Below are 23,981 nucleotides of genomic sequence, written 5' to 3' on the forward strand. Positions count from 1 at the left end.
GAACTGATATCAGATATTTGAAGCCTCAATATGTAACTTTCCTTTAACCTTAATATGACAGCTTTTAAATCATTTTGATTCTATACTGACATAATAGGGAGAATCGCACCTCTATCTTTCCCACTCTGCGCCCTGAACGCGTTTCCCACACCACGTAAACTTTGAGGCTCTGTCCCAGAGCCTGTCAAGTTGCCTGGAACTTTTAACTCAATTTCCTGTACAGCTCCGCCAGATTAAAAGTTTTCAGCTGACAAACTAACGGGACACTTTTATTGTGAAGTACATATATGAAGTGAAAACTGTTTAGCGCTTGCTAGCTTGATTTTGGGGAACATTTGGGGATATTTGGAGCCATTTTCCCCACTCCAGCGAATCAGTTATAAAGACTGACGAAAGGTAAGCAAACTAGAGAGTACAAGCAGAAACAGTCAAAAAAAGGCTGATATCTTTACGTAGAAACAGGGAAGTTATTAACATTAGCATCTGTAACTGGGGGGCGCAGTTTCCCCAAATAGAAAAAACTACATAATGGGTCGTTATTGGCCTGATATCTAAGCAAAACTATAGAGAGCCGCAGTAACGAGTCCGGAAATCATCGATGCTAACAGCCCTGGTTCTTCACAGTTTTCGCCTATGGGAGTTTTGAATGGGTTTTTGGCGCGATGCTTCTAATAAGCTCTCTGGGCAACGCTGGCTTAATCAAACGCGAACCAGTGTTTAGTAATATCATCTTCACACACGAGGACCACTTTTACGAGTTTTGAAGCTTTTACTTGCCGTTAAAAGGACGGCTAGCTAGCAAACGGCTAAATGAGACTACACTTTTGAGTCGATGGGGATATATACGTCAATAACATCACCACTTCAAAGGGCGAACACGGAAATTCTCTTTCCCTCACCTGGTTCAGCCCCGTTCAGCCCGGGGTAATCAGTGCACACATCAACAACAGTCCAGGTTGAGTGCTGACGTGACGTGGAAGCCTATGCGACAGTGTGTAGTTCTGGATTAGCTTAGCTCGAGCATTTTACTTCTAGGGCTCGCATTTACGCTTCAAAACTCATGAAAGTGGTCCTCATGTGTGAAGATTATCCGACGGAACTCTGGTTCGCGTTTGATTAATCTTGCGTTGCCCAGAGACCGTATTTGAAGCATCGCGGCAAAAACCCATTCAAAAATCCCATAGACAGAAACAGTGTAGAACCAGGAAGTTCGGGACTTCCGCATTCTGCCTACAAAAATACGTCATCCCTGCGGCTCTCTATATATATCGGTCTAACCTTACCTTCAGTATTCTAAAAGCCAAGCTGCCCTTTAGAACAGAATAAAGCTCGGTTTGTTTCCTGAAGTTACCATCTTGGCCATTTCACCAAATTGGTTCTGTTCATCATTCGTTCACGCATTCATCGGTCAGCTGGTGAACGCCTGCTTTTGCATCAGATGGGAGTGAGGTATGACTGTTATCAATGCATGTTATCAATCCTTCTAGTCTCAGATAAAGGTCTACACAGCTGACCCATTTGCCTCCCGCACAAGGACACAGTTCAGTGAAAATATACGATTCGACACCTCAATGGTGTGACAAGTTAGTTCATTTAGCAATAAGTGTTATAGTGCAGACTCCCATACAATGAAGGAATCTGTGTTCCTTGTTGGAAAACAATGTCATCCGCAGCTTGTGAGCGGTGTCAGTCGGATTCTATATTTCCATAGGAAATATCTACACTCAGATCAGTACATTCAGGCAGTCTTTTGTGCACAGCTGATGAGTCTAAGGGGGGGAGAGGAGGCACTCAAGAGGAGGTGTGGTGAGTGTCTTCGCCCTGGTCTTTGGTCGCGGGGTTGATCCATGGACTGGGTGCCGGACAGGAACTCCCCGCTTTACGCTGAGAGAGAGAGAGAGAGAGTGTTGGAGAAAATATAAGTTAACTCATAGCATAATTATGCGTATGCAATTATTAGGCAACTATTAGCTTATTGAATAGGAAATGGCATGGAACTTATATTTTCTCCAACAGAGAGGCAGGAGGAGAAACAGTAAGTTTCTGTAACCTCACGCACACTTCAAAAGATTTACCTGCCAAGAATCCTCCATGGACCTGCTCCACTGTCTCACAACCCCGACCCCCATCTCCACTCCACCGCTGAGATGGCATCCTCCTACAATCATGTCCTATCATCCAGTCTGGCCTGCCTTGCTCCCCTCAAAACTCATACTGTACTGTGTCACCCACTTTTTCCCACACTGCCCCCTCTCTTGGAAGTGGGATCCAAGACCACGTTTCCCAAAATCATCAATCTCATCCTCTCCATCAACGGCTGTTCCATCTGACCCCCCTCTGAAGCCCGCAACCTGGGGGTCCTGGTTGCCCCATCCCTCTCTTTTGAATCCCACATCAAATCAGTCAGCCTTTATACAGCTCAAAAACATCTCACGTCTCCGCCCCTCACTCGACAACTTGGATTACTGCAACAGCGTTCTGTACGGGGTTCCTGACAAGACCCTTTCCCGGCTCCAATATGTTCAGAACTCTGCTGCCAGGATTCTCACCCAGACCAAACCCTGCCAACACATCACCCCCACTTTGCAGCAACTTCACTGGCTCCCCATAATGCACCACATAACATTCAAGGTCCTCCTCCTCGTCACCTATAAATCCCTGCATGGTCTGGGTCTGGCCCCACATACCTGACTGACCTACCGTACTCTACCCATACACCCCCCCATGTGGACTTCATTCTTCTCTCCATCCCCCGCACCAAGCGATCCACTTAACTCTGCTTTTATTGATTGTTTAATATTGTTCAGTGTTCTTGAGTCGGAGAAAGGCGCTTTTAAATCGGATTTATTATTATTATTATTATTGTTGTTATATTACCAGCCATAATAATAATAATAATAATATAATACTAATAACAAGAATATTATTATTATTTTGATGTATATACAGACATTTTCCTAACAAAGTTACATGCTGAACACCAAAAAAAAAAATTCATATTCATGCAAGAACAATAGTGAACAAATCGATTTCAAATCAGTGATTCTACCCAGCTCTGCCTACTGTATACTACATGCACTATGTAGTATGTAGAAACCTACCTCGTGTATCCATCCTTCCTTCCTGCATCGCCCCCGGTGGTTTTAACCACAGTCGTCGTCGTTGTCTGCATGCTCCACCACAGCAGGCTCCACCAGCCGCTCGTAGGAGAAAAACATCATCATCTGAAAGACAACACAGACTGGATTAGACCAACATCAAGACAACATCCTTCTCTATGGCTCTGACTGTCAGAAAGAGCTGCTATCTCTCCGCTCAGATCCTCAGTCTCTTCCTTACGCTTCTGGCTCTTCTGCTCCCCTTCCTGTGGGAAACACTGCTCAACATGTTGGTTGGTGGACATGCCCCCTGACTTTGCTGTTCCACTGTTACAGAGACCTTCACTGGTAAAATCTTCAGAGGATCCAAAGCGTTAAAGAAGGGAAACAGCCTGTCAGTGAAGGTATGTGTGAAGGTGTGTATGTGTGTGTTAGTATCAGGATCAGAGAATGACAGCTCTCCTCTGTTCCAGTCCAGACTCACTCTGACCCTCTGGAACTTCTTCACTGGGAGAACAGTTTCTGGATCTGATGTGGACCATGCTATGTATTCATCAGAGAAATCTATTCCCCATAATTCAGGGAATTCAACTCCCTTCCTCTGGATAGACCCTGCTAACACACCCAGCCCCCAGCATGTACTGTCTCCAACCTCAACATCCCAGCTGTGAGTTCCTGAGTTAAAGCCCTCAGAGCCCATGACATGAGAGTAGTATTCAACCCTCTCTGGGTTTTCAGGAAGCTGCTGCTCCTCCTCTCCACATCGCACACTGGTCAGATCTTCAGACAGGATGAAGTCTGGATGGGCAGTGTTTGTGTCCAGAACCACAGGAGTGTAGGAGACGATCTCCTTCATCTTGTCCCAGACTGTGAAGGTCAGGTTGCCCAGGTGTTTGGCCTCATATATCAGAGCTCCTGAGACCAGCTGTGGATCCTCCAGCAGGGGGCGCTGGACTCTTTCCAGTGTAGCCTTGTAGAAGAAGGAGGATGCCTTTATTGTCTGCAGGAACAAGACATCTTCAGCTCTCGGCTCCTTCTCTATGGTTCTGACTGTGTCAGAAAGAGCTGATATCTCTCTGCTCAGATCCTCAGTCTCCTCCTTACACATCTGGCTCTTCTGCTCCTCTTCCTCCCTCAGTGCAGCGATCCTGGCCTCCTCTTCCTCTTGGAGAAACTGGTGAAGCTTCTTAAACTCCTCCTTAATCTGCCTCTCTGTGTGTCTGGCCTGGACCTTAATGTGTTCTGCGGTTTTATCACAGTTTCCTTTAACTTTATTAAAGAGACACAGTTTCTCCTTTAAGGGCATCAGTGATTTCTGCAATTCCTCCTTGTGATGTTGTGCAGCTTCATCGATGGCTCGACAGACCAGACACTCTGGATGCTGATGGTCCAGACACAAGTGCTTGAGTTTCTCTGAGTGGAACCTGCAGAAAAGCTCAGATCTTGCTGAAGCTCTCTGATCTCGCTCCAGTAAGAAAGCCTCACACAGTTTATTCAACGCCAAGTTACGAAGCGGTTTCTCCTTTGAAGATATATCCCTACAGAGTGGACACTCGTGTATTAGTCTCTGTGTCCACCAGCTCTGCAGACAGGCTTTACAGAAGCTGTGGCCACATGACAGGATAACAGGATCTTTAAAGATGTTACGGCAGACAGGACAGGAGAGCTCCTCTGATCTGGAAGCCATTTGGTCTCAGTGAAGCTGAGAACGAACTGGACAGAGATTAAAAGAGCTCTGGTTCCAATCCCACCATCTACTGGTCCTATTTATACAACCACCAATGGGAGAAAGCGTTATGACATCACTGATGATGTCACAATGGGTAAGTAGATAAACAGTGGAGGGGGAGGATGGGGGGGGGGGTTTGGGGGTCCAATTCCCACTGGTCCACTAGTATTATAATAACATTCAGTTTCTGTGCGGGTGACCTGACATCATCCTGACATCATCTGGTGACATCATCACTGATGACACCACTCACTGATGACATCACCCACTGATGACATCACTCACTGATGACATCATCATTGAGTGCTTGAGTGACATCACTGGTGACATCACCAATCTAATAAGTGATATCATCAGTGATTTATAATGAAATAATATAATTTCAGTGTGTCCCAGAGGCTTTGGAGACCACTGTGTTCCAGACCAGGGGGGGTCTAACTCCCACGGGTCCACTAGTGAGTAGAGAGGGATTTACCACATTTATTTTGAAGATTATGACTGGACTCAACATCTGTTCATTGACATGCTTTTATTTTGAAACAGACCCACCAGATGTTCTGCATGGTCCTTTCTCACTCAGGGTTTGATTTCTTTGGTCTGAACCATCGTGGAAAAGTTTACTTTGTTGCATTTTTGTATTTGATTTGTTTCGGTTCACAAAGCTCATTTATGGGCTGGTAAATAAAATCAAATGACTCACAAGTACCTTATTTATTGGATAGAGTTTTGGCAACTGTCATCCTGTCAGGTTAGAGGTGTGGATGGCAGGGGAGTCCGGAATCTGATTCCAGTCCCTGTAGCTTTAGTGGAGCTGTTGGTTGTAATTTCCCCTCTCTGGTGTTCAAACCAGGTATGAACTCATGAAGCAAATATGATCAGTCCGGACTGAGTGAAGTTTGCCCTCGGTTCACGTTGTTATGCTACGCGTTCCAAGCAAGAGGTGCTGACTATCAGATGTTAACATCCGTCTCCTTATAAAGCCTTGCAATTTGGGTTTGTTTCCGGTAGCTGGTTCAGATTACATTCTCACTCAGTCTTAACAAATCTCACCCAGGTCTCTTAGGAAAGGACTGAGAATTGCAATTTCAGGTATCTCTAGGTTATTTGCTTCCACTTGAGTTCAAATGGCACTGTTCTCATCTGACCAAACACAACCCGCTTGGTTTCAATACACCCTCACACAGTCAGAAACATACACACGAGGGATGCACAATGATATTGGCACATCCATCGGTATCGGCCGATAAAGGCTTTAAAATGAAATATTGGCATTGGCCCGGAAACAAACATTTCTGCCGATATGACAGGCCGATCAAATGAAACAACACTGAACCTAACAAAGGGAGAGCATCATCCAAGCATGTTTAATTAAGTAGGATGAATCTTAAACGGAAAACATGCTACAGCGTCAAAGCCCTCGCTGAATGTGCTGAAGGCTGGCGAGCCTGCCGCCGCAGCTGGCATGCAGCTCCCCGAAATGTTGACGCAGCTGACACGAACAGCGCAAGTATAATATAATGATGGGGAGATAACAGGACAGAGTGAAAGCTATCACCAAGTATATGCACTATATTCTCTCCTTCGGCTAAGTTCTAGTCATTGAAATCCTAGTGAAATCACAATTTACTCCTTTTGTTGGGGACTCTCCTGCGACCCCCTCGTCAACTTGACGTTCGAGTACATAGCAGAGCCGTGTATATAGAAGAGTCCCGACATCTCCATTCACTCCAATGGACCAGTTACTTTTTTTACTCTCAAGAGTTCCAGGAAGTAAGGTCCTGCAGCACTGTTGAGTTGCAGCAAAATGAGCAGTTTGTGTTGTACTTTGAAAGTTTTTTTTTCTTTTTCTTTGATCAAATTGTACATTATCAGCTTTATTTTAACATTCAAAAGTAGCACAAAACCCTTTCCTGGCTGTTCATTGGCTAATGAGTCACGCATTTTGGTCCTCCGCTGACGCCACTCTCTCTCTAGAGGACACTAGTATATAGGTCTAGCTGTTGTCCACAAAGCTCCAAGTCAGGGCTGATGCTGGAGCATGTTTTCCGCATTACACTTTTGTTGGAAGGGGAAAAAGGCATGTCTTTAACCTAAGTTGAAGTAGTTTTCGTATTTTGCTCAGTGAATCTGTACAGTTTGAAAAGCATTGTATTTATGTCTGCATCTGCCAGTGGGCCATCACGATAAGAGTAGGCATAATAATAATGTGTTAATTCCATTACAGGAAAGACTCAATGTTTTCTGAAATTATGTGGAAAAAATGTGTGCATATATCTGTATCGGCATGGAACAAAAGAGTTGGAAAATATCGGCTCCCTTACCGTCAGCAGAACCAGCAGTGCCATCATCACCCCCAGCATGATGTACATGTTCTCGGTGAGGCCGCCGGCCCACAGCGGGCCCAGGATGGTGGCCAGACCCCCCACCGAGCGACGCACCCCCTGGCTGAAACCTGCACGGTCAGCAAGACACAGTTACAGACGCAAAGCACCACTGAACCTGACAGGTCGGTACATGTTTACGGTACTTGTAAAACTAAGACACTGCCTACGGACTTCTTGTAAATCACTCTGGATTAGAATATCCGCTAAAGGACTAAAGAAAAGATGTAATACAGTCCAACAGGCAGCACAGCCTAATCCTGTCCACTGGATGGTGCAGTTTCTCACCTTGTGTTTTCTCAGCAGTGACTTTGGAGAAGAGGGACACCTGGGCCACGGCTACGAATGGCAGCCCCAGGACCTGCAGAAAAACCCCGATGATGAACTCTGTCAGCTGCCATGGGAAGTCACCTGCAGGATGCATAACATAGCATAACAAAAGAATAGAAAACACAAAATCAATCAGTTACACTGTGGATTGACATTTTAAAGCATAACCTATTTTCAACAGGGACCCTAGTCTCTCCCCAGACTCAAATATTCCGTTTAATCGCTGCGCTCTGCATACTACATACATGAGTCTGTACCACTTCACAGCCACTGCTGGTTTTTGAAGGCGGGTTGAAATTGAATGAGTGACAGGTCGTAGCACCGATGAGAAAGCGGTTCGAAAAATGGGCTGCGCCTCCCGTGTCGTCTGATCGCAAAGTCGTTACTGATTGGGGAGGACTGAATCCATCACTGGCATATTACTGGCCAAGTGAACGGTTCCCTCCCATAACCAGCTGGCTGAGGGAAAGTGTCCCAGACCCAGAGAGAGATCTGCAGCATGCAGTAACATAGTGTATCAGCGTAAGAACTCTCATGGGTATAGCGTTGAGACTACCGGGACCCTGATTCATTCTGAACACAATTTAATAATTTCAATCAATTTCACCTTTGTGTTCAGCAAAATAATCTTCACAAATTAGGAATTTTTTTATGAATTTCGAAGCGTAAATGCATTTTTTTAAATGCGGTTTTCAGAAAACACTCCATAAGTCATAAAAGTGGTCCTCATTTGTGAAGATTATCTTGTCGAACACAACCTTTTGTTAACCACACACCTTATTTCATACATTTAACCGAAATTCCCATAGAAGAATCCCATTGACTTTTACACGTAGGAATCAGGAAGTGCAGGGACCACAAAAAGACGTCATCCCTGCGGGTATCTATAGCGAAGACGTTCACATGTGCAATGTGGTCTGACCTATTGGCTTTGCCAGGAAGATGAGGCACCAGACGCAGGAGATGTTGCAGATGATCAGGCCGACGGCCAGAACCACGCGCTCAGCAAAGCGGCGACTCAGCCAGCGCACAAAGAGGAAGCCGGCAATCACCTCCACGCCACAGATACAGTACATCACACTGTTCTCCAGCTCCCCGAAGTTAAAGTACTTCTGGGTCAGCGGGGTCACCATGGTCTGAGGGGGGAAGAGGGAGAGAGGTTGGTATACTGCAAGTGTCCATTTTAGAAAATCCGGCTCAATCAGGTCACCCGCACCAGTGCCCTTTACACACCCTGAAGGTTTCAGCCCGATCGCACAAAAAAACGGCATAGCGTTTTAACACGCGCGGGTGTGTGTGTTTCTCACTAAATGTTATTGCATCAGTGATGATGTGCGCGTGTGTGTGTGTGTGCACGCCCCATTATGATATCACTGATGACATCATCAGTGTGTGTGTGTGCCCCCCTATGACATCACTGATCAGTCTTGTCACAATGCCTCTGTGTGTGTGTGTATGACATCACTGATGACATGACTAATGAGATCACATCATTAGCTAATTAACCTGATTTAAAAATACGTCTCCGTCCGGTCACTCGCACGGGTGCCCTTTACACACCCTGAAGGTTTCAGCCCCATCGCACGTAAAACGGTATAGCTGTGGCCAAACACAGAACTTGAAACAAAGTCCACATACTCAATTTTATATATAGATAGATTTAAAACATTTATTCCCAAAGACTGGATCTCAACCCACAGGTGGGTCGCAGATTTTATTTGGGTCACCAAATAAATTTGCAGAATTTCTTCCACAGCCTTTTATTTAAAAAACTAGAAAGCACTCGATTTCTAGGGTGGAGACTGGAGAAACTATCTTTTCCCCTTAACTCACCCTTGTCCTTAGCCAGGAAGGATTTATTACATCACTGATGACATCACAATTGCTCGAGTGACATCACTAATGACAGTGACATCACTGATGTCCCAACTGCTCAAGTGACATCACTGATGACATCACAAATTGTGACTGACACGGAGCCCACAGACAGACCTGACAAGCCCACAGACACTGCCCACTTAGCCAATTTTAACTATCAAATGTATATCTTTGAATTGGCTGGTTTATGTGGTAGAAATCATTGATTACCTATGCCAGTAAAATATAATTCTTTGATTTAATTGAACTCTCTCTCATTTTGTCTGTTGTAAAGAATGTGGTTTCTTGCTGAGAAAATACTTTTAGTCTTCCCAGAGAGATAAGCATGAAGAACAGGCTTCTGGATGCTCCCCAATGTATCAATAAATGTTCCTCATGTATATATCATTGTAACATGTTTGAATAAGAACTCCAGTTTTCCATTGTTTTCATTCTATGACAAACAAAGGTTATCTGACCTTGGACGTCAGCAATGTTCCAGTAAAGACATGAGACAGAACGATACTCTTGCCTTTTCTGCTCCTGTGATTTTGATGAAGAGATTTGTGCCATATTTTCTCAAGTCTGTTTTATTACAATCTGCCATCACAGTTTACCTATTCAAGAAGATGATATAAGGTGATGCGGAAACGCCTGTAAAAATGGTCAGGAACGTTCAGTTACGCACAAATTTGCTCTTCTCACAATCTACAGATCATTGTGAATTGGTGAATGATGGTTTGTCATTTTTTTAAAGTGGGTCCCCAGAAAAAAGTTTGGGAAACACTGAAAAGTATACTGGCTGTCTCGGGGCCCAGTCCTGGATCCTCTGGATTCTGCTGCTGCTCCATGAAGGGCCGGTGGTGGCCCAGCAGGTGGAGCAGGTGGAGTAGGCTGTACGTCCTGCAGTATCTACGGTTCTGCTCCGTTAACAGTGAGTTTGTGGTGTGCCCATTTGGCAGCTTTGGACAGGGCTGGATGTGCAGTGAGAGTGGAGCCAGGCATCTGCTGCTCTTACAGGTCGCGAGCCTTATTGTAGTTGAGGACCTTCCATGTCTGGTTGACCGCCTGCCTCCGGAGGAAGATATCATGAACAATGGCAAATAGCAAAACCAGCCACCAACAAAAAGCCGCAATGAAGATGGGGGGGATGAGGAGATAATCCAACAGAAACCAAACGGGAAACCAAACAAAGCTGACTATCACCGCTATTGCAAACACGTCCGGCTCGTCCACTATATCTGCCACTGCGGGGGGTGACTCCCACTGCAGAGGGTTCTTGGTGCTGGTGCTGATAACATGGTATTTATAGTAGCAGAGTTCACATCTCCAAGCTCCTCTCATGCTGATCCATTTGATGAGGCAGTGCTCGTGGCTGCAGCGTATCGAGCCCCTGCAGCGGCACGGGCTCAACAGCTCCCCCTGTTCGGGCCCCTGGAAGCAGATGCGGCAGAGGGCTGTTTGGAAGCCGCTGTTGCTGCAGCTGTTGAGGGACATCATCTGGTCCAGCTTCTCCTGAGAGCAGTCCTCTGAGGAGCTGTGGTCCAGGGAGGCGGCCTGTCCTCCACCAGCAGCCAAACAGTCCTCCACTGCTTTGGGCTGCAGAGACAGATTGACCCGCAGGATTGGAGTTGGTGAAGGGTCTCTTGGGCCGGTGTTGGTTGTTGAAATGCTGCCGGGTTGATTCTGTGGAAGTCTTGGGTAGCAGTGCTGCCTGTCTGTGTGTTGTCTGCTCATGACGCTGGCGCATTGTTGTGGCGTGAGAAAACCTCCAGGTCACTGTTATTTGGACTGCCAGTGGACATCCTTCTTGATGACACTGTTAGGGACATCACTCATGATGTCACTATAGACATGACTGTCAACAGTCATTGTTCGAGTGACATCACTGCTGGCGTCACAATTGCTCGAGTGACATCACTGATGACATTATCACTGATGACCAAATCCATGAAGATTAGATCAGCTTTAAATGAATTAATGCAGTGCCCCCCCCCCCCCAAGATTAATGAAAAATGGAATTGATGGAGGCCATTAAGTTAGTTCTTTTCAATATACCTTCTCCTCTCTGTCTGAGGGAGTGTGCTGATTCTTTGACAGATTTGTCTGCTTGAAAACAGGAGAAACCTCATCAGGCTGTCGATATCTGTTCGGATTTCCTCACGACGGCCGCTTTTGCCTTTGAACTAGCGATACAAGTTTCGCCAACGCTTTCCAACTGTGATACGCTCTGCAGTCTCCCTATAGCAGCGTGAGCTGTGATTGGTCTATGTAAGAAGATGTCATAGCAGCGTGAGCTGTGATTGGTCTATGTAAGAAGATGTCATGGCAGCGTGAGCTGTGATTGGTCTTTGTAAAGCGCCCCCCCGTGGGCACTTGTTTTCCCCTGCACTGCACTCCGTTACGTCCCCCTAAGCACACTCCCCAAGTTTGAAGTCGATCCAACGAACGGTTCCAACGAAGGACAGACATACGGTGCTGCCTTTGTTGGATGTTTTTATTTGTCAGATCACACGCTCTCTAGTACAGATTTGCCATCAGTGATATCAAACATAACAAGCGGGAAAAAAACATTTTTCCCTCTGCTTTTTATTTTTGCTCCAAGTGAAATGTTTTATGGTCACTCATGATTCAGTACGCCACTGGTTGGCTTGGTTCCAGCCTTACAACTCGTTATATAAGGATTTTGGGAAATGTCTGTGGAGAAAATGAATGTCACGTGACTGTTGAGCTCCATTACTGCAATTGAAAGAAAAGTCACATGGTATATGTATTTACTGTACCTCCAGTGCTGTCTGATTGAAGAGTGTGATGAACTGAGCAGCCAGCAGCACAACCACCTCTTCTCTCAGGAACTCTACAGACACAAAGAGACAGAGGGAGAGAGGGGAGGATTTCCCTTTTAAGGCCTGAAACCAGTAGGGCTGGGTATTGGCAAGGACCTCACGATACGTGGCATATACATTGCAATAGAATACATATTGTGATATATTGCAATACTCTACATAATTTACTGAAAATTAAAAAATAGAGCTGAAAATACAACTGGCAGTGTACCACCCAGGTATAGTGTAATATAATATGTACATCACATTATATTGATAACTCAGTGGACACATTGAGTCAAAACTATTTGATAAAAACAATTCATTACAATTTATTAGAACGGTATTTGCAAATTTGCAAATATTGCAAAGTATTCTTTTTGTGTCACTGATCACATGGCTGTGCAAAAAAATCAATATTTTTCTGAAATATCGATACGGTATTGTGGGAAAAAATATATCAATATATTTTGCCGCATCAATTTTGTTGCACAGCCCTAGAAACCAGACACCCTGCTATTGGCCAAGCGATGCCCCACCACCACCACCACCACCTACCTTGGCTCATGCTGAACTTCCTAAGGGAGCTGGAAGACTTGTCTGCCTGTGGCGGTGGGGGAGAGGGGGGCGGCGCGAGGTGGGGGAGGGTGCCGTTGGAGAGGACAGGCGTCACCAGCGAGCCGTAGGAGCCCTGCAGCTCCTGGGAGCTCATCAGCGGCTTGCCTTCGTCGTCGTCGTCGTCGTCTCCCCTCTTTTCTTCCTCCACCAGCCCGCTCTCACCCTCCGCCTCCACAACCCCACCTCCACTCACCGAGCTCTCCCCCGCCTCCCCCCTCTCCATGGGGGCTATGTCCCAGTACATGAAGACCACGACCAGCTGGAGGAGGATCCACAGCAGGCACATGAACAGCTGCGAGGGGGGAAAGACAGAGAGTGTGTGTCATGGCTTGGCATGAAAATATTCAATAAGAAAATTATAAAATTGATTCACAGCTTCACCTTTACGAAGCAGCCACTAAATACGAAATACCAGGGTCAGGGCCAATTTTCCCCCTCCCCTCCAATGAAGCCAAGAATACTTCATAGAAGAAATTAAAGGAAAAGTTCTCCAATCAATATACCGAGGGTAAAACATATTTTTACAATATAAAGGACTGAGGTCCTTACCCCGGGTGCAGTGTATTTATTGACCACAAAAGGACCCAGTTTGAAGTCACACAGTCTCAGGAAAATGTTGAAAGCTGGACCTGTGTAAGACAACGGCACCAATATGACATGACCCACAAAACAGTTTTATATGAAGCCATGACCTACCCTTCTGCACAACTCAAACGGCATTCACCATATTAATCACAATAGAAAGTTAGCGTGCAATCATGTGTATGGTAAATCTAAATGTACAAGCACACACACATTCCGACCTAAGTGTTACAGATACTTAATTTAATGAAGATGTTGCTAAGTTTGAAATCTATGCATTACAAACAGTAAGTACTATCCTAAAAATTCACCCCCATTCATATTTTTGCAGACGCTGGTACAGTACAGAGAGAAAGGCAGGAAGTGACGTTACAGAGCGTTGAACAGATGGGATCAGTAGACTGCACTGACCAATCAAAAGGCCAACTTGTCGGGACGCCATGACAGCTGCAAATACGGTGGCGCGATCCTCTGGGGCAGTGCTCCTGGTCAGGAAGCCAAAGATGGAGGAGCCAGCGCCCGTACCAATCCCTGCAGAAAATACACATTTCATAAGTAAATTATACCACAGACATTGAAGTTTTCTTACGAATTCAGCATTTGAAAATGGCTTTTCACACTACACTTACCCGGGGGTTAAGTGAGTCTCTTAGCCTGGGGCTAAGGAGCTGTAAAGAAAGCTTTCACACTTGCACAATCCTGGCCCACTCCAAAGTGGGCTAACCCCGACTTCAGCCCGGGCTAGCTGGCCCTGCTCTGCAGCACGGTTAACCCCAACTTTTCAGGGTTAACCCTGGCTGTCCGTCTAAACACGGGGTTAAAAGTTGCCAGTGTGAAACGGGGGCCAGAGACTGTATCTGGCAGCACTGGGAATGGCCCTGAACTCCATTAACCCCAGGCTAGTAAAACTGCAGTGTGAATTGCATAGCCCTGGGTTCAGGTTAACCCTGGTTAACAAATGTGTCTGTGAAAAGGGGCCAAGTTAGCCCAGGGCTATCTTGTGCTGTTCATAGCCCCGGGCTAAGAGCATGCAGTGTGAAAAGCCATGAAGAGTGTGTGAGCCAGAGTGATACGTAATGCAATCATATTTCACCATGTACTTGTACCTGAAAAGTAGAGACCAAGTGAACAACTGTACAAAGAAGCAACTTTCGGTCTCTGGACACCAGAAATACATTTGGACAAATAGCCCCAAGTTGTGATTAAGAGAGGTTTTCACAGTGGGAGGCGGGCCTCCCCAGGGGGGCTCCAAACAGTTTCATGGGAGGCTCAGTGAATGGAAGTGAAAAAATATTACATTAGTTATCAAAAGGAGATCTCATAAAACAAAGTATAAAACAAAACAAAAGGAGATCTCATAGAATAGCCTAAATGTGTGTGATCTGGTTAAAGAGATAGTTCAGACATACAGTCGTTTTGGGGAATGTACTGTTCTTCCCACTTTCCCAGAGTCATAAACAAATAAATGCCTTCAGACAGACCTCGTCTCTGTATTTGGTGTAGTCTGAAATATGTCAACAGCAATATCAGGCTATCTTGGCTCAATTGTTGAGTGTCTATAGGATCAAATAAGATAATCATGATCCCATGAGGCATCCAGGAATTGAGCGAGGGGGGCTCCTTTCCCCAAACTTTGTCTGGGGGGAGGCCCACAGTCTCAGTTTGAAAACCCCTGATTTAGACAAAGGGCTTGTACACGGGTATTTTTGAAAAGTTCCTTTTTGGCCTGCTGTCTATTTTCCTGTATTCGGGTGGACAGGTGAAACAAAGCTTTTTGAAGATGCTGATATCATAACCTCAACATGCGCATGGCAATAGCTATTTGCATTGAGCATGTAACCTACTAACTTTTAGCCTATCTTAATGCTACAGTAAAGTAAAGGTAAAGTAAAGTAAAGGTAAAGTCCCACTGATTGTCACACAATGTGTGAAATTTGTTCTCCGCATTTGACCCATTCCCTGGGGGAGCGGTGCGCCGCGCTCGGGAATCACATGGTGATTTAACCCCCCAATTCCAACCCTTTGATGCTGAGTGCCAAGCAGGGAGGCAATGGGTCCCATTTTTTATAGTCTTTGGTATGTCTCGGCCGGGGATCGAACTCACGACCTCCCAGTCTCAGGGCGGACACTCAGACCACAAGGCCACTGAGGCCACACACAGTATGTGTCCTCTTGTGAAAAGTGAGCATGGATCTTATCCGCTCAAGTTGAACTATTTTCCACTCTTTGCATGAGCATCTGCGGGGGTAGGAGTCCAGTCAGTCCACGTGTCCTGCTCAGGTCCAGACCGTGGTGGGAAGGCACAGGGGAGACGTCTCTTGTCCTCCAGTCCAGAGCCGACTTCCGGACCAATAATTACACATTTCAATTACACAGCAGTCGTCAGAAAATGGCACACAGAGACACCACCTTGACTTTGAGACACTGTTGTATTTATTATGGCAACTGTAGTCTCTAACTTCTTCCATACATTGATTGATTTATTTAAAAGATACATACATAATATATATGTACATGTATTATACATAATATATATGTACATGTATTTGCTAACTGCTAACTTCTCCTGACACACACCGCTCGCTCTCTGGGCCACTCACTCCTATACGTAAGTTCACTCTGCACTTCAGGGCTACGCTGCCAGGAAATAATGGTGTTGTCATCGTTTTTGCGTTCTCGTGTGGACAGAGAGATTTTCTAAAAACACGTTGGTGTGGACAGGATTTTTTTAAGCGGTGCAGCCACTTCTATGAGTGACATGTGCATCCATCCATCCATCAGTTTTCACAGAGATTTGAGCAGGCCCCTCCCCCCCGCCTCTACAGCACAGTGGAGACAGAAAGCGCCGCAGCTCTGTGAAACACGCACGCACGCATCCACAAACGCGCACAGTGCCAGAGAGAGGGGAGAGGGAAAGAAGTATCGGGTTCGACCATGCGCAAACCTCCACCGCTTACTTCAGCACCTGGGTGTGATTCTTTCTTTTTTAACACATTGGGTGCCAGCCATGTTTTCATTCCTGTAGGTAAGTTGTGCCAGGGGTGTTTTTGACGATTCTGGCTCATTTTAGAACAGCCGAGGATTATTTTCTGTTAAGAATTCATGAACATCAATCATCTAAAAATAACTAATAGAATGTGTGCTTTCTCTGTCTAAAAGAGTTAGTTTGCAGAGTTAGTAGTTATGTAGATATTAGCCGTTGAGTACAGCATGGTTTCAGCGTCTGGAAATTTATTCAGAGATAAATGGCTTTTTGTGAAACAGTCACTTTAACCATTCATTTTTGGCATCAGTAAGACCGTCAGACATTCTAAACAATAGTTTTGAACAGTAATTTCCTCCATAACAACAGGAAACACCCCTCTCATTCAAACTCCTCCCTCCGTGTGTCTTCTCCTCCTTCCTCCTGGCTTCAGCGGGCGTGTCAGAAGCGCGTTGTGCTGCCTGCCTGTCTGTCTGCGTGCCTGCCTGCCTGCTTGCCTGTCGGGCAAGACGAGTCTGAAATGGATATGGATTACTGTAAAATCGCGTCGCCATTTCCTTGAATGGCTTGCTTCCGCGGTGTGTGTGTGTGTGTGTGTGTGTGTGTGTGTGTGTGTGTGTGTGTGTGTGTGTGTGTGTGTGTGTGTGTGTGTGTGTGTGTTCGCGCGTTGCTGCGCGGCTCTGGGGGGAAGGGATCTCTGTCCGTTCTGTGTGTGTGTGTCCGGGCGAGGCGGCTGCTTTTGTGGCTTTTGGGTCCCGTGGCTGTGACTTCTCTCGGTCTCTGTCGCCACTTAGTGGTCGGTAAAATAGATTACACACATGCTCTTGCTGCAAATACTTATCTCGAAGATGTAAAAGGGGTTGATTGATGTCCCACTGTCAAAAAAAAAAAATCTTTATGTAAGACGAGTTAGTCCGTCCTTGGCACTTAAGCGCTGGATTATGTAAGACGAATTAGTCCGTCTCTGGCACTTAATGTGTTAAGGAAAAACCTTACAATATAAGACGGGTGTATTTTTACATCAAACTCTTGCCTCATGCGTTAAATGAGGTGATATGACAGCTGCGATGGATGGCATGACAGGTCTGTACCAAAGGGCCTGACAGCTGTCAAAATGAATCTTCAGTCCAAGTGTCAGTTTATACAGACTCACCTGCCACTAGCCTGCTTGACAGTAACAGCCACTTGGAGTAGCCCATGAAGTACATGAAATTGCCTAGGGAATAAAAACAGGCAGAAGAAAATTGCAGAGAGACAGACAAGTACAGAAGTGAGCCAAGCTGAACAGCAACACGAATAGAGTAGAAAGAAAATCAATTTCAAAACCCTATAATACGCATGTTGGAATAATAACATTACCACATGTTGGAATAATAACATTACCTTAAATAAAATTATATATATATATATAAATTTTCCCCTTTCTCTCAAGTGCCCCCTGTAGTACCTCCATGTACCCCTAGTGGTAGGTACGCGTACCCCAGTTTGGGAAGCACTGGCCTAGTTTAAAGGTTGATGAACTGAGTTTAGATGGGTGTAGCCTCCATCCTCTCCCCAGACATGACTCACCAACTATCTCAAACATGTTGGCAAACAGGATGATCTTCTTGGTGGTCCGCGTCCTGTCGGACACGTGGCCGAACAGCGGCCCGGACAGCAGACCGCTCAGGCTGAACGCTGATAGGGCCAGACCCAGGAAGTAGGGCACCGCCCCCAGGGTCTGGAGGTACATCCATATTGTGGGCAATATCACCGCTGAGACAACAGACAGAAGAGAGGAGAATGGACATACTGTATTAGATTTCTGACTCTTGTAGTGATCTTGAAGTTGCCTTTGTACAGAGGACCCCAGGAAGACTGTCATTAACTTGCCAGCTAATGGAGATCCTAATAACCATAAACATAGCATGTGTCTGATCTGGAAAAAAGCAAAATTAACTAAACATGTTTGTTTTGTTTTATCAGTGAAACATGCAAAAAATCTGTTATTTTGATATCAAATTCCCACAGAACAGTTTATCTGCCAGTAAACTAATAAACAGCCAATCAGGAATAAAGGCTCAACAATTCCACCTGGATTAGAAAGCCGGATACAACAACTATCTCTGACCTGAACTGAATGACACAATGTCACTTTATACATGATCACATGGTCTATATCTCTGCTTCTGCTGAACCAGCATTTCAGGCATTGAATGACTAATCTGAGTCATTGGCCCTTTTTCCGGCTAAGTGGAGGCTTTGGAGGCCAGACCAATGCTGTGTTGTGCTGGCTGCCTGGAGGCCTCGTCGCCTGGGCTGCATCCCCACGGCATCCCCCTGTCTTCCATTAGCACGAGTAGCCCCTCTCTGCAAAGCCGGAGAGCCCAGCCAGCAGTTCTATCCGCCTCACTGATACCAGCCACGCTGCACTGATACATGCCAGGCTGTGACAGTGCCGCCTGTAGTGTTGAGAAACACAACATGTCCTGGCAGTGCGTTGCATTCTGGTCCACTGAGGCGGCTGTTGAAAAATTGGTCTCTCTTACTAGGCATTTCTCCCTAAATGATTGTTAAACACTAGAAATAAGTCCTTTCTCTTTGATTCTGACAGATTTCTGCCAGTGTCGAAACTGTCCATACCACCAGAATTTCATTTCGGCAAATATAAAACAAATCTACAGGGTCTCAACTAGCAGGTTGAGATATAGGCTGATAAAATAGTGCCTATAGTGCAGCTTTAAACCTACACATTTGAGAGAAAAACTGAGTGAACAAACTGTAAAGTTGGACTTTTGACTGCAGACGCAGCTCTTTTTTTACCCTCAATGCCTCCAAGTTCATTATCATTTAGACAAGGCCAGCGCTGACCCAATACAGACAACGCTGAGCCAATACAATCCAAATTATTATCATGTGTAGACAAGACAGCGCTGACCCAATACAGACAGTGCTGACCCAATACAATCCAAATTATCATCATGTGTAGACAAGGACAGCGCTGACCAAATACAGACAGCGCTGACCCAATACAAGCCAAATTATTATAGACAGCGCTGACCCAATACAATCCAAATTATTATAGACAGCGCTGACCCAATACAATCCAAATTATTATAGACAGTGCTGACCCAATACAATCCAAATTATTATCATGGACAAGGACAGTGCTGACCCAATACACTCCTAATTATTATCATGGACAAGGACAGTGCTGACCCAATACACTCCTAATTATTATCATGGACAAGGACAGGGCTGACCCAATACAGACAGTGCTGACCCAATACAATCCAAATTCAATTCCCAGGTCAGGAGACGCAGTTAAGAAAATAAAGCATGCTGTCATAAAATTCCTGGAAGGGAACCGGTATTCTAAATGTCTCATCAGTTGGGGAATGCCATAGTTTTGCCCCATTGACACGGATATCTGTGTGTGTGTGTGTGTGTGTACACACACAGTTAACAGTTAACAGTTAAATGGCCCGTGGTTTCCAGGGCCCCAAATTGTCGAATATTAAACAGGCAAGTTAGCTGTTAAGGATCTTATCTTTTGCCATTGAAAAGCAACAGCTGGACACTTCAACACACCCATTGTCACAGCTCAGCCCCTAATTGAAAAGTACACTAAGCAACATTCTACAAGTCCCACTTAATATGTAACCTTCCTTCACCCATATTTACAAATCAAGGATACTGCTTCACCATTAAAAGATTAAACTCTACCACAATATCTTGTTTGTTCCTCACAGAACTGTGAGCCTGGAATGTGCAAATGACCAAAACTCATAGAAAACACTGACCAAAGTGGCCTTGACTAAATAATAGTTGTGTTCTAGGTTTTTACCTCTCTTATGCATCTCCGCTAGAACTACTGATCGTTCAGTCTTGACTCTTGTTCATATGACATTGTATTTTTTCACCAATAGCTTTTATTGTCTATTCCATATGTATTAACAGAATTATGAATATCCAACACTATAAGCTGTGTCCAGATTTTGAGTCCTCCTTGGCTCTCTCTCTCCTGGTCTCTTTGAGTTTTCTTACAAGTTCACTTGCTTCCTCACCTCATCTCTCATCCCCCAACCTTAGAAATACCACACACTGCAGTCACCAAGTAGGTGACATATTTGGAGAGGACATGAGTGAGTCTTACTGTATGTAAATAAATGTTTTCCTGGCTGAAGTGTGCTGAAAAGTTATTTATCAGAGACCTCCGGTGCTTCCCAGTGTTGAATCAACTTTTAGGACTATGGACTGTTTGATCCAGTTCACATTCAGATACCAGCGAAGGCGTTTTCAGCCTCTGAAGTTACTGCAAAGCCGGCTGGATTGAAGTCATGTGGCTTCTATTCTATTACGGTGAATCTTGTGGCACACATTCATTTTGGTCCAAAGTTCTGAACTCAATATGACCTCAAACTAGTTCAGTCAAACATTATACTATGTTTGACGGCCTGCTTAAGTATTGATTGATTGATACTGGTGCATAATATAAAGATGTAGAATAACTGCTATACAGGAAAGTCAGAGAGAAGATGCACAAGAAGAAATAGTCCAATCTATTTATTCAAACCAACAATTTCCAGTAGATACATTTCCCCTGGTCCCTCTCCCAACAGCTACTAATCAGTCTTGCCAAGTTTAAAACTATTGCAGTAGGAACAAATAGACTAGAGTGTATATCTCTCCCACATGTCATTAGTTAAGCAATATCACACGAGAGGGAGTGCTGTTGTTGGCTAATATCGGCACTGCTGTGATTCGGCGGCCTCGTGCCCAAGATAATCACAGCAGTGACGATATTAGACAACAACAGCACGACCTCGAGTGTGATATTGCTTTTATACAACAGTTCTATTAAGCAAAGCTGATTTAAAAAAATGACAAAAAGCTGAGAAAATATATGATTTCTCTATTTATTCCTCCGCCAACAAAAATAGTTCCCTCAGCTTTCTGCTTTGCCGAAAATGTAGCCTAATCAGCCTAATTAACTGCAGGCTGTCTACTTTACTACTGTCTACTCTACAGCTGTGAAGCATTTTGTTGATTAGGGCAGCTGTGAAGCGGAGTGATCTACACACAGTGAAGCGCCAGTGCATTATCATGAAATATTGGCACTGGTAGGATCCCTCTTGTCCAATCAAATTGCCCGGCCGGAACTAACTGTTGTATAACATGTAATTAAAACTCACTGTGTTCCCAGTTTTACACTTGTTCCCTGTGTTGCGACATCTAGGCTATAAGAGGGCCTATAGGGCAATCTGTGTTTGTTTCAATTTGTGTGCCACTGATGTCATAGGAGGCATTGTGACATCATGATGTCATCAGTGAGGTCATATTCATAAGAGCAAAATATTCCTATGACATCACTGAGAAATTGTCATAAATCAGAATGGAACACAACAAAATAGCCTAATCATCAGTGACGATGTGCATCTGTGTGTGTGCGCCCCCCCACCACACACACGTTTTTGCTTCCACTGGTGAAAATGTCATCATTAGTCAGAATGCTGTCTACAAAACATGACTTGCTACTCCTTTGTTGTAATCATCATAACCAAACAAAAACAATAATGTGTTTATTGCAAAATTAAGGAATATATTCTAGTGTTGCAACACAAAAAGTGGAAAACTGGCACAGTGGGCAACAGACTCACCATATTCCACTCCACTGAGAAGAAAGATGAGCCCAATGGTGAAGTATGTCAGCTTCTTTTTCCGTCGATAGTCCATCGTGTTTATCCGTTGATCACCATCACCATAGTAAACATTAAACTAAATGTTTACAGTCACTGCCAAACATTGCAGTGGACTTAATCCCACCGACAGACATGTTCGTTACCAGACTGAGAATGTACCACACTGCTGCCTGCATCCAGTGCTGCTTGCTGTTTTAAGGAATATAGCATCAAACAGTAACGTTACAGCTCATCCTAAACGTCTAAATCCCTCCGGATCGTCCATAGGTCCATACACCACCGAACATTCAATCTGTGAGGCTGACGCAGTGACTTTCAGGCTCGCCCAGCAGGTCCAGCTTGAAGCTCCAGTGACACAAGTTACTACCGTCACCTCCTCACCGCTCCCTCTTCAAACACTCCCCAATGTGAGCTGTCTCGGTGCTGTCAGGTCAGGACACACAACACGGCTGCACACAGATTAGTGCCGAGCGACAGAAGCCACGGCGCGGCTCTGTTACGCAATTTAATGCACACTACATCACTACCGGTGTGAAGAAGGCATGTTTGGGTTTAGGCTTGAGGACTGATCATTGGTTAAGCTTAGAGTAAAATATCAGGCTAAGCCAATCAGAGGCAGAGTAGGGCGGGTCATCCTACCCAGAGTGATTTAAAGAGATGACTGAGCCTACCTACCTCTGTCCAGTGATATCCCTGTAGCCTGTACTACGAAGCTAGTTTAATGCCTTATCCGAGTAAGTTTGAGTTTAAACCTGGTTTAGCCGTACTACAAAGCAAGTTAACTTTCAATCACCATGGCAACTGACGCTGCAAAGCTAACCTGGTCCCGACCAGGTTAGCTTCAGAGGATAAGATCAAAATCCATGACAGACCCATATAATCGGCTCTCTGGAGTCACTCACCATTCATATAAGATCGCCATGTGAAAAATAGATTGCAGTCAACTGAGAATAGAATAAGAAAAACATTCGTGGCTCTGTAGGTTACATAATTAAATTAAGCCTACTTACCACTTTATGTCTTAACAGCTCAACGATGCGTGGAGAAATATGATCACTATTAATCACCGCAGCGCATATCGTGAACGAAGCCTCAAATGGAGTGAGGGTGATATTCTCCTACATGCCAGAAAAGCCTATACATATAATATAGATATGGGATAAATATGGGATAGCCCCAATACTAATATGCAGGCTTCTTGCATGTTTCAGCTGGAACTGTGTCCTGTAGGCTGTATGCCAATATATGAGCAAAAATAGGCTAGTTTTTATCAATGAAAAGTATGCCCGCATCGTCTCAATTCAGTCCAGCAGTTTTCTCTTTTATATTAGGATATCATTATTATAGCCTATATGTGAATTATTCGATCAGTGCAACTACACACATAATGAGTGATAGAGATCATTATTCATTGAGCATGCTTTCTAAATCTATGGTCTAAATAGGCTTACAGATTGTGGAAATTTATAGACTGAGATTACACATTTAATGTACATTTACACTCGCACAAAGCTGTAGGAGACAGAAATCGCTGATCAAAGTAAATCAAATGACTGATGTGAATACAAGCTGCTGCTTTAGACAGCCCTTCAGCAGACTATCCAACGCGGATTTTCATTCTGACATTAAATCGCGGATACATTAAATATCCGCTAAAACTCTGATCATGCACTGCGCTTCATTGAACGAGGAAATGGGTGTGGAAATGGGTGTGGGCGTGGATCAACTCAGCTGTTCATAATGTGATTGGCTGGCGCACCTCTTTCGCGTGGACGCGCGCCTGTGCACGAGCGAAAAACGTGCGCGTGCACAGGCAGATCCCAGGTCCACTTACACAGTAGAAAACCAGCGTCGTAGTATCAGTTAACTAGATAGCTTTGATCCTGTTCAGTCAAAC

General features: G+C 44.8%; 1 protein-coding gene across 1 annotated transcript; it reads right to left on the reverse strand.

The window, feature by feature from the left end:
• Positions 1-281: 281 nt before the first annotated feature.
• On the reverse strand, positions 282-22,484 carry mfsd8l1 (major facilitator superfamily domain containing 8-like 1). The gene is made up of 12 exons (XM_083647711.1): positions 22,043-22,484; positions 17,973-18,158; positions 17,557-17,619; positions 13,832-13,951; positions 13,388-13,467; positions 12,779-13,130; positions 12,179-12,252; positions 8,461-8,674; positions 7,497-7,619; positions 7,149-7,279; positions 3,102-3,224; positions 282-1,884 (listed from the first exon to the last, which is right to left on the reverse strand). Exons 1-11 carry the CDS (start codon positions 22,116-22,118, stop codon positions 3,144-3,146), a joined length of 1,500 nt encoding a protein of 499 aa, XP_083503837.1. The 5' UTR covers positions 22,119-22,484; the 3' UTR covers positions 282-1,884; positions 3,102-3,143.
• Between the last annotated feature and the right edge of the window lie 1,497 nt (positions 22,485-23,981).

The sequence above is a fragment of the Poromitra crassiceps genome (assembly GCF_964638095.1).
Source record: "Poromitra crassiceps genome assembly, chromosome: 12".
In the NCBI taxonomy this organism is placed as follows: domain Eukaryota; kingdom Metazoa; phylum Chordata; class Actinopteri; order Beryciformes; family Melamphaidae; genus Poromitra; species Poromitra crassiceps.